Source organism: Heptranchias perlo, chromosome 13, assembly GCF_035084215.1.
Source record: "Heptranchias perlo isolate sHepPer1 chromosome 13, sHepPer1.hap1, whole genome shotgun sequence".
NCBI classification, from domain to species: domain Eukaryota; kingdom Metazoa; phylum Chordata; class Chondrichthyes; order Hexanchiformes; family Hexanchidae; genus Heptranchias; species Heptranchias perlo.
Window position 1 is genome coordinate 27,412,029 of NC_090337.1, and position 11,949 is coordinate 27,423,977.

An 11,949-nucleotide genomic window follows, 5' to 3' on the forward strand; every position below is an offset into this window, starting at 1 on the left:
CAAAAGGAACAAGTTGTTAGTGCTTAGCTTATGCATTGATTACTTGTTCAAGTTTCACAACTATGCAGATACTTATACACACAAAATCAAATCTCATAACACATGGCAAATGTCACTGCAAAATAAGCTGATCCACCCGACATTACAGTTTTTTATTTAAAAAAGGCTATCGGCCTTTTATATACTCGTGCCCACTAGAGTCTGTAAAAATCCTGCATAACTGACGCACTGAGTATGGTTCCACATTATTATACACTGTCGCGTTAATCACTAAATTTAGCATCTATCTAGTGTTAATCATTTATATCATATCTGTAAATTATAAGCATGTAAAAGTCTACCCATAAAAATTACATAAAAAGCATGCTATAGTAGTTCAAATACTTGTGGGGTTATCTTCCAGAACAGTGAAACAGTGAAAGTTCAAAGGTTGTAGATTAATTCACTTTCCTTAATTGGGTTTTCTTGATTCAAGTCAGACTATTAAACTAAACATTGCACAAATGTTCCATTACAAGTTACAGAATAGACTAACTAATTCAGCCTGCTCAAATCATGTCTCCTGTCAGCAGATCATAGAGGAACACTAATACTAGGAAATCTTCAACTCCGACCACCCTATCAACCTAGCCAGAGGAAGTAGAGTGGGGGAAATAAGCACTCAGTAATGTACACCAATTAGCTTTCTTTTAAAAAAGTGTTAATTTGAGGATACTTTGGTTCTAAACTGAAATGTAGACATTATGGAATAGAACAGTTTCCATAATGCAGCAAATCCCAACTCTTTCACCTCATCTACGACAAATGAAGGAACAGAGGTAATTGAAAACTTTTAGCACCAGATGTCACACTATGCGCCGTTTGGAAAATGGCGAGATTGTAAGGAATACGCAGCTAAATGCTCAAACCACCAACCTGCAAAATATCAGGTGCAGGTATCTGAAAAGCTACTCCAGATTAAGTAGAGGTTCTACCAGAGCAGAACCAAAATCGCAGCAATTCTACTTAATATGCTGAAGGAATCCATTAGGCCAACATAAACACACAATTAGATTAAATAAATGCACATATTTTAAGTTACAGAAAATAATACACATTGACTCAAAATAAAATTTTAAAAAGTAGTTTAAATAAACACATCTATAGATCCAACGATTATGAATTGACCTATTCCTTTAAAGGAATACGACAAAGGCAGTGGTGAGGTCAAAGATGACGACTTGGGTCGCCCCAATGTTTCGTGGCTCATCCAATGCTGAAGTCAAATAAGCAGTCAGGCTGCACAGAGCTCGAGAGGTACAGCTGGGTATCATCAGTACACACATAGATGTTGCCAAGGGGCAGCATATAGATAAGGAAGGGGAGGGCCCAGGTTGGATCGTTGGGGTCATCCAAGGCTTAGGGGTGCGAGGAGAAGCCAGTAGTAGAAATGCTTTAGGTATAGGTGGGCAAGAGTGGAATCAAGTAGGGCAGTCCCACTGAGCTGAACAATAGAGGGGAAGCATTGGAGAAGGATGGTGTGGCCGACTGTGTCAAAGGCCGCATTGAGGAGCAGAGAGGTCAGCAAGCACAAAGATGAATAACACACTACAGTCAGTGAATATGGTTACGGCACTCAGCACTGGGTGAGGGGGATAGGTGGTAATCTGATTGATAGCATTCAAACAGGGAGAGAGATGGGCACAGATCTGGAAAAGGGGCATTCCAGGAGGGATGGTAGGTTGTAAGGACTGAGGGGTCAAGGATGGGAGAGAGAGGTATTTTTTGAGGTTGCGGGGGTGGGGGTGGGGGGTGGTGGAGATGATAGCAGTTTGAAAGGGAAGACAGTGCTTAAGTAGAGGGAACCACTTACAACTAGCATGGAAACCAGGAAGGTATGTTAGGCAGTTTGGTAAGAATGCGGTTAAGGGACCAGGAGATGGGTCTCAAGACGAGATGAAATTGAAGAGCACATTAAGTGAGATGAAATAAAAGATACACACTCAGGTTTAAAGTCTAAGATGGAGGGAGATTAAAGAAAGAGACCGAAGCTCTGACATCTCCAGATCCCTGCGATCTCCCTCTTGGAGCCTGGGAGAGGTTTGGCTAGGTGGCCAAGGGGAAGAAGTTAAGCAACAGAGGCAAGTGAACAGGATGAAAGGATAGTCTCTACCTTGCTAACAAAGAAGTCGAAGAGCTCATCACATTTGTTGTTAGAGGTGAGGGAGGAGAGAGAAGTTCAAAGGAGGCAATCAATAGCGCAGCTTATCTTTATTGCCCAGCATGATCCTAGAGTAGTGGGCAGAGAAAGAGACCCAGTAGAACTTGAGGTGGTCCAGCCAGATCTGGCAATGGAGGGCTTATCTAGTTCTGCATCAGATACACTCTGCACCCCTTAGACTTGAGGCAGCAAATATGGGAACCAGTGAAACACAGGGATAGGAAACAGTGAAAGTATTGCTGAGGACAATGGCAAAGGTGATGTTGAAGGAGCAGCTAAGCAAATTGTGCAGAAGAATCAGTGCATAGCAGGCTAAAAGTTGGGAGTTTGAAACTGCAGTCATAAACAACTGGGATAGCTTTTCCACAGAGGAGATCACAGATGAAAGGGGATGTGGGTGGTGACAGATACAAGGAAATGGTCAGAGATGATTCGGTCAGTGCTAGAGACTGCAGAAGTAAAGGGGCAATAGACAATGGCGAGGTCAAGAAGGTGGTCGTGAACATGGGTAGAAGAGCTTATATGGAGGGAGAGATTTAGGAAGACAGAAGGGTGGTGAATTTAGAGGAATGAGCTGAGGTGGAGATTGAAATCATGGAAGATGAGAAGTCTCTCAGTGCCAAGGATTTATTTTTAAATTCATTCTCAGGATGTGGGCATCCTGACATGGCCAGCATTTATTGTCCATCCCAAGCTGCTGAGTAACAGTTTGATACAACTTAAGTGGCTTACTAGGCCACTTCAGAGGGCAGTTAAGCGTCAACCACATTGGTATGGGACTGGAGTCACATATAGGCCATACTGGGTAATGACACCAGGTTTCCTTCCCTAAAGGACATTAGTGAACCATTTGGGTTTTTATGACAACCCGATAGCTTCATGGGCACTTTTACAGATATTAGCTTTTTACTTCTGGACTTTTTTTTTAAAAAAAACTGAATTCAAATTCTCAAACTGCCATGGTGGGATTTAAACTCACTTACTCTATTACTAGCCCAGGCCACTGGATTACTGGTCCAATTACAACCATTATACTACCGTACTTGCTGAGGGAGGAAACGAGTGGGGATCTCTGGAAAGAAACTTGGGATGGGGCTGGAGGGAAGCAGTCAAGAACAAGGATTTTAAAGGATAGATGGTGGGTAAGGTGGTGCGCGAAGGAGAAGGTACCAGAGTAAAAAAAGGGGGGGGGGGGGGCGGCAGCGAGAGATCAAGGTGTGACTTGGTGATGAGGGTCATGCTTACCCTGCAGTAGTTTGGGTGATACAGGTGATGGAAAGTATAGCCAGGCAGGGTGGCTTTGGTAAGGAGCAAGGTTTTGCCACCTTTGAATCAGGTTCCAGTCAAAGCCAGGATGTCAATACATTCATCCACAATAAGATCGTGGATGGCAAGGACCTTGCTTGTGAGTGAACAGGATATTCGGGAGGGAAATGTTGGAAAAGGTAGTGATTCTTGATCCACAGACAGAGTCCAAAGGGGCAGTGGTGGGGGTAAGGGAGATGGGAAGGCAGTTGGCGAAGTTAACCCCCAATGGACACACTGGGCAGGAAGGTTAGCAAAAAAGGATGGGGTAGTTGGAATTGCTGCTCGTAAGGAGGCAACGATGGGTGCCACGATGGGCCCTTCAGAGACTGCCAAGAGAGGCACACAGTGAAGACCAAGAAGCCAGGGAATCAGTGCAGACGAGGGAGTTGGTCTGAGGAACAGCTGTAGGGTGGCAAGAAGCACACAAGATCATGAGCTTAAGGAGCCAGTCCCATCCAGTCCAGCAAGGGGTGATGAACAATAAGTGGAAGAGAAGCAGCAACCATGGAAGCAAATGGATATCAGCAGAGATCATTCAGCAATATGGGAGCAGCAGAGTAGATGGGAATCTGCAAGAACGGATAAGAACTAGCCCAACAGTGAAAAGTCCCAGTGGAGAAGCAGACCAGGTAATGGACTAGAGACAATCCGGCAAAGAACACAGTCTCAGCATACAGCAGCAAAGTTGCAAGTCACAGTATAGCCCAGACGTCAGAGAAACGGGATTAAGTTCTGAAGAAAGTGAATTTCTACTCAGGACCCATGAAGCAGGGTAAAGTGGAGAAGCCACGCTTTTGTTAAGTAACACACATATTTATCAGGACGCTTGCAATGACCATTTAATAGAACATGCTTTTTACATGCCGATGAAAAATATATTTTCACTCTTAATAAAATTTGAAGTTGATTAGATATTTTGGGCCAGGCATAAATTATACTATTACATATATATTATTTCATAAAATTACAAGAGACATTGATAAATGAGTGGACAAAACAGTGGCAGATGGATTTCAATGCAGGCAAGTGTGAGGTCATCCATTTTGGACCAAAAGGGATCAGAGCATTTTTAAATGGTGAAAAGCTAGGGACAGTGGAGGTTCAAAGAGACTTATAGATCCATGTAAACACAGATCACTAAAATGTAGTGGTCAGGTACAAAAAGTAACCAAAAAGGCTAATGAAATGTTAGCCTTTATATATAGAGGGGACGAAATTTTGCTACAGCTATACAAAGCCCTGGTTAGACCACATCTGGAGCACTGTATACAGTTCTGGGCACCGGACCCTAAAGAGGATATATTAGCCTTAGGAGTGCAGCGCAGATTCACCAGAGTATTACCAGGGATCTAAGGCTTCAATTATAAGGAGAGATTACATAAACTAGGCTTGTGTTCCATGGAATATAGAAGGCTAGGGGTGATTTGATATAGGTTTTTAGGATTGTGAAAGGAATTGATGGCATAGAGAAACTTTTTCCGCTGGTAGGGGAGGCTAGGACAAGCCGACAACTATAAAACCAGAGCCAGGCGAGAAGTTAGGAAAGACTTCTCCACACAAATGGTGGTAAAGTGTAGAATTCTTTCCGGCAAAAAGCAGTAGATGCTCGCTCAAATAATAATTTAACAACAGCCAAGAGTATTAAGGGATATGGAGCCATGGCGGGTAAATGAGGTTAGGATGCAGATCAGCCATGATCTCACTGAATGGCAGAACAGGCTCGAGGGACTGAATGGCCTATTCCTGTTCCTATGTTCCTTCCCCAAGGCAGTCAAAATACTAAAACAAAAATAAGACCTAGGTGTTCTAACACACACACATACCCCCCTATTTAAGCATGACAAAATCAAAATCATGTTTGCCATCTCCTCTCTCATACCTGTCTTCTAATGTTCTGTGTAATTTACTAAAAAGCCACAGGTATACTGCCCCTACCCCAAAATGATCACTGAGGTAACATTTTGTTACAGAAGTTTCTTAATGTGTTTTTGTCCTCCCTGTTAGAAACTAAAAATATCTTCCTGATGCCAAAAGCAGGATTGATCTGGCACATCCCAATGACATTACAGCATGTATTTTTGGACTGAAACCCTAGATGCAGTGTATCTGGCAAATGGATTTAGATAGTTTTTGAGAGGCACAGAATTCACATGTACTTTTCAAAATGTTACAACTTTTTAAATTAAACATTGTGGTTTATCAAGTATTATGTAGTTCGGAGATAAGAAACTATAGAAATAATTGCAATTGTTTAAATGGATTCAGACACAGTAGCTACTCAGGTTAAATGATCAATTACTGCTGAATCTTAAGTCCTTAACTAGCTGGCAACAAATGTTATGCTTGAATTAGAATTTCTATAAACTGCTAAAGAAAATAGCCAATTTTAAAATCTTTGTTCCACAGCCTACCATTCAGCAAATCAACCTAAACAAAAAAGACACAAGAAAAAACATTTGATGCCAATTGTGATTAGTCTTCAAAAGAAAATTGTTCTCATTGTGACGAGCTTTTAAAAAAACCTTTGTACAGATCAGAATATTCTATTTAAATGTTATGCTCCAGATGTGAATGGGATATAGTTTGGTCCACTGGAATTCTCTGCATTTTATGGTGTTAATTATGAAGGCATGATGTTTTAAAATCCACTCAAAGGAAGATTAACACCAATCTGTTCAAAGATTCCACGAAAACAACATTCTTATAAAATACAGTCAATGAGTATGAGGCACAGTAATATCATAGCTATATAACAATGTTGAGAAACATGATTTCTGGTAGGAAAAGGTCACAAGATCAGTGGGATCCTCTAGCTGCATTCTTCCATTAAAGAGCATAAACAAAATCTCACTAAAAAACATTCAAAAGTATAACACTTTACAATATGCACCTAAACGTTCTGCATTTAAGTGCAAAATATAGCATTAAAAAGTAAGTCTGCAACACCAAGATAGTTACTGGGATAGAAAATGAAAGTATCTTGGTTTTGAAAAATAAACAAACAATCAAAAAACTTGCACACTAATGCATACTAAAATGAAGTTACAGAATTTGTCCTGGTTATCCAATAACTCCTTACTAAATAAATTCCAAAAAGACTTTAAACGAGTATCAGTTTTTTTTTTCCAATCTCAACATCTTCCAAAAAAAAATTATTTTTCTCCTTGACAATTTTCCTTCATTGACTACTTACTGCTGTACAGTTTCACAAGTACCATGTATTGTTGAATACCTCGTCGAGGTAGCCATTATTCATATGAACCTCGACTGTGTGTCAGCACACTTTGCAAACACTGGGGGCATCACAGCTGATCTCAATCCAGATATCCTCACCCAATGTCCACACACATGGACTACCAGGTTAGGTTGCTGAACAGCAATCAGGAGCAAGAACCTTGGCTCATTTTGTCCTGTCTAACCCAGCAGCTCAATTCAATTGTAGAAGCCCAAACCGCACCAGGCTGAGATCAACTAACTCAGACCAGGATAAAACTAGGATCTTTCTGGAAAGATAAAAATGTTAAAAACCAATGTTAAGATTAACACTTCTTACTCGCATACACAATGTAAAGTTCTGCCTTCTAACATTCTGCCAAGCTAGGCACAACTCATCCATAAGTAAACCACAATCATTTTATATGTTTTAAAGATCTGACATCACGAATTCAAAATTTGAGCTAGTCTGATCTGAGGAGTAAATTAGAATTTTTCCATTTTGTTACTAAGTTTTGAAAAGTGTAAAGGAATTTCTAAATTCTAAACAGCCAAAAAAAATTGAAAATGTAGTAATAGTTCAATGTACAGTGAAAAACTGGTACATTTTGGGGAAAAGTGCAGTGTCCTGTAGACTAATGATATAAGGCAGTAATATAATCAAAAGGTGCGTGAGAACATTGTTGTAAAATACACAGTCATCAGAACCCTTGGTGAGAATACAACCTATAAATCATTTGTTGGTGGCACACAGGTATTTTAGTCCCATTTTTGGTCAACTTGTATTTATATATTTTTTCATTCTCAGGAAACGGGCATAGCTGGCAACGCCGGCATTTATTGCCCATCCCTAGTTGCCCTTCAGAAGGTGGTGGTGGGCCGCCTTCTTGAACCACTGCAGTCCTTGTGGCAAAGGTACTCCTACAGTATTGTTACATAAGGGAGTTCCAGGATATTGACCTATGGAGCAACGGCGATATATGCCCAAGTCAGGATGGTGTGTGACTTGGAGGGGAAGTTGGAGATGATGGTGTTCCCATGCACCTGCTCCCCTTCTAGATGGTGGAGTTCACGGGTTTGGGAGGTGCTGCCGAAGTAGCCTTGGCGACTTGCTGCAATACATCCTGCAGATAGGACACACTGCAACCATGATACGCCGGTGGTGGAGGGAGCGGATGTTTAAGCTGCTGGATGGGGTGTCGATCAAGCAGACTGCTTCGTCCTGAAAAACATCCTAAGGCGCACTTCACAGGAGCATACCAGCAGTAGCTATCGTTGCAGACATCAACCATTATCATATTCCATATTCTTGAAATATGGTGACATTAACCCAAGGACTGTATGATTGGGATGTCACTGAAGTGAGAGCGTCTAAAAAAGGTAATTACTAAGAAATTCCATGCCCGATATATATCAATATGCCACGATAGATATATAAGACAAGGAACAGAAACACAGTATTCAGTAATAAAACCATGTTAACAGTATTAATGCTTTACAAGGTTATGAATGTCATAACTCAGAGACACAAGAGCAGCACAAAAATTCTAGGAACATAAGGCTTTTCTTTCCCCAAAATATGTTAGGAAGAGTTCAAGACCTTTTCAATCTCCTGGGTTTTGGGGGGGGGGGGGGGGGGCGGGGGGGAAAGAGTCAAGAGTCAAATGATTAAACACCCTTACATTTTATTATTGTGCCTCAACAGAATTTGAAATCTTCAATTACACTACAGCTTTGTTCTTCACTCCCAAGTAGTCATTTTCTCCATACAGGTACAAAATTGCACTAATTTACAGAAGCACAAATGAGTGCAGCAGCTATTCTTGTCCCTACTTGTTCAGCCGTTCTCAACAAAAAGCTTTTTTTTTGCAAACCATGCATTCAAGTTCACCACAGTCATACTTGCCACAAAATATTAACAATGGTCAAATACGATAAAGTCCTGATTGATCAATCACGCAAGAAAAGAATCATGGAATAGCAATGACAGGCAAGGTGGTGTGTAAGAGCTACATAAATAAAAATGTATACAATACAATCTCTTCAACTTAAGTAAACCAAAAATAAAACAGTCTTCTCCACTGCTAAACCCTGGGCAACATTAATTAAAAAATCTAAATTAACGAATGGCTGTTGCAAGCGTTGACATTAACGACAAAGTATTAGCCCCATTAGAAAATTAGTTGGCAATTTCTATTTGGCGGATACATTTGATCAGAGTAAAACCCAAGAAACCCTCTGCAGTGACGCAGTTTAGACGAGAAAGGCAGAGAAAAAAGGAACAGAGCGATTTAAAAAAATAGCATAGAAACCCCGGCACTTTACACGGGAGAGGAGAGCAGAGTTTATATAACACTGAATCTGAACACCAGCCCACGAAACCGAACCTCAGTCATCGTTAAACAAACTCGTCCACAATTTAGTTTAAAAATAAATTATGAAAACCCAACACACATCCGTCTGATGTAGGCCTTTAAAGCAGCGGGCCTCGAGTAACGATGGCGCCACTGACTTTCCTCCAGTGCTAGCCGAGCCGGGTGCCGGTAGAACCTGGGCCTGTCACACTCAGGCTAACCTCAGGCCCCACAACTCCGAACCCCACAATGTTCACATTGCCGAGGAAAATAAATCGATTCAATTGGAAATGTATTATAATAAAACCGGTAGAGGCGGCGGGGCCCGGCTGTCGCGGAGCGGGCGGTCGGGTCGGGTCGGGTCGAACCGAACAGCAGCTGCTGCTAAAGGGATGTGTCGGCTCCCTGGCGCGCTTTAATGTAAAAGATCATTTGATAAAACACTCACCATCTTCAAGCGCTCGGGCCTCTTTAAAAAGAAAAAGAAAAAAAAAACGGACAATTAGCAGTCACCGTGGGTGACACTCATGCGCAGTGCAGCGCACTCCCCCCACACGGCACACACACACACACACACAAAAAAGTTGGAGGAGCCGCTCGCTGCCTGCAGCCCGGGCAGTGCGGCCACGGGGCGGGGGCTAAACCAAACTTCACTTCCAAACTAACTCCTCCTCGAGTTCACTCACAGCCACGAGCAGCAGCAGCAGCAGCGCCGCTACACCGGCCCACACTCTCTGCAGGAAGTCTCTGCTGTGGGGCTGAAAAAAAAATTATATTTTTTTAAAAATTACACCACACACACACACCACAACTCTTTTGAGGGGAGGAGCAAGAAAAATTTGTTATACTTTGTGAAGATCATGAGGGAAGGGTAATTAGAGGAAGGGGCTATGAGGGAGGGGGGGGGAAAGAAATGCTTTAAAAAAAATAACATAAAATAATGCCCTCTACACACACACACACAAACAAACAGAGCTTCAGGCAGTAACTCGCAAAAGGAAGAAAAAGCCTCCAACAGTCTCCCTGCGTCAGAGGGCCGTGGGAGGGACTTTCCTTGCATTACGTCAAGTGATTGGCACCGCGCAGGAAATTAAATATATTCTTATATAGACATCTCCGATTTTTAAAAATGTAATCTCGTCTAGTGGATTTTACTATGTTCCTGCTATTCCCTGCATATCGTGTTACATGTTACAAAACCCATGGTTGTAATTCATCTCTTGTTTCTAGATTGTAGATCTACTACAATACTTCCAATCTCCTTTATGCGATGCATTAGTCATCGTCTTTGAGTGAGAAAGTGTAATATGGCTATTCAGGATATATTAAACCGACAGAATGATACCCGGGCTAAAAGGGTTAAATTATGAGGTCAGGTTGCACAGACTAGGCTTGAATATAGAAGATTAAGGGGTGATCTAATTGAGGTGTTTAAGATGATTAAAGGATTTGATAGTGTAGATAGAGAGAAACTATTTCTTCCGGTGGGGAATCTGAAACAAGGGGGTCTCACCTTAAAATTAGAGGTAGACCATTCAGGGGTGATGTTAGAAAGCACTTCTTCACACAAAGAGGAGAGGAAATCTGGAACTCTTTCCCCCAAAAGCTGTTGAGGCTGGGTCAATTGGATATATTAAATCTGTAATTGATAGATTTTTGTTAGGCAAGGGTATTAAGGGTTTCAGAACCAAGGCAGGTAGCTGGAGTTAAGATACAGATCAGTCATGCCCTAATTGAATGGAACAGGCTCAAAAGGCTGAATGGCCTATTCCTGTTCCTATGTTCTTCGGACGGGTGTTGCTCAAATGGTGATCTGTTGGGCCAAATACTGCCCACCTCCTTTTTAATAACCATGCTGTAAAATGTCCTACTGGGGCCAAGACCTCTCTTGTTCCTTTTGCTCATAGCTTCATAGCTAAATTAAACCTTCAAAACTGTGCAGTCTTGTGTAAGAACTATGATAATATTTGTATATATACGTTCTCACAAATAGTTACATATTATGATGTTTGGCTTGACAATGCACCCCCTCTCTGCCCCAGCACGAGGTGCAATGATTTGTCTATGAAAATACGGTATCTTAGTCTGTAATTTAAGAATTACATTGAAAATCAGACTCAGCTGGGTTGCTGATTGCTCATGAAGGTGGAATCATGAAGATTATCTAAATAATCGCTTACGTAAAAGGTCAAATTAATCTGGAGTATGATTTAGAATATTATATATCCATTGCGAAAGATCGACTGTTTACAAAAAATCATTCTGTTTTGATAGGGTACACTCGCCAAAACAAAACTGATTTGCGAAACTAACCTTATATGTCCAAACTGCATTTATCAAACTTAGCACTTGGTGCAAATTCAACTTGTGACTCCTCGGAACACAATGGTTCCTGGGCTGCTGTAACCATGGAAATGTCATTTATGGAAATGTCATCTTCGTGAAGCAACTGGTCAGGTTTTAATAACGGTGGTGGAACTTTTGATAGATATTGTGAAGTATAGCTTGGGGTTGGGGACCGGAAGAAATTTTGTAAACCTTTGTCTCAGGTTATTACATATTTTTAGGTAAATATCTCTATATTAATACGAAATGCTGGTGTCGGTAGCACATCAAATAATATAACCAATATTATTTACTAAGATTAATTTGCATAATATAACGACCTGACAAAGATCTCCTGGCTTCTCTTAAGCCCAAATTTACAGGACTTCCAGGAGTAATAGATCAGGATACAATCGACCAAATGAATTATACTCGGATGTAAAATGTCAGCATTCCTTATTTGTCACTGCGCACTTTTCAAGCCAAGAGACCACATTTACAGCCATACAGATGAAGAATGATTTCTCTTTAAATTAATGTAACTTCATA

At 41.1% G+C, this 11,949-nt stretch overlaps 1 protein-coding gene across 3 annotated transcripts in view; it reads right to left on the reverse strand.

Annotated features, from left to right (window-relative positions):
• dcun1d1 (DCN1, defective in cullin neddylation 1, domain containing 1 (S. cerevisiae)) overlaps nucleotides 1–10,067 on the reverse strand; it is a 46,269-nt gene extending 36,202 nt beyond the window's left edge. Inside the window, exon 1 of one of the 3 annotated variants that reach the window (XM_067995214.1) lies at nucleotides 9,524–10,054. In XM_067995214.1, coding sequence (XP_067851315.1) covers nucleotides 9,524–9,526 — 3 coding nt within the window. In that variant the 5' untranslated portion in view covers nucleotides 9,527–10,054. Of the gene's footprint in view, nucleotides 1–9,175; nucleotides 9,196–9,523 lie in introns of those variants that run through there. The other 2 variants (XM_067995215.1, XM_067995216.1) reach the window with 2 other exon arrangements.
• Nucleotides 10,068–11,949: the final 1,882 nt, after the last annotated feature.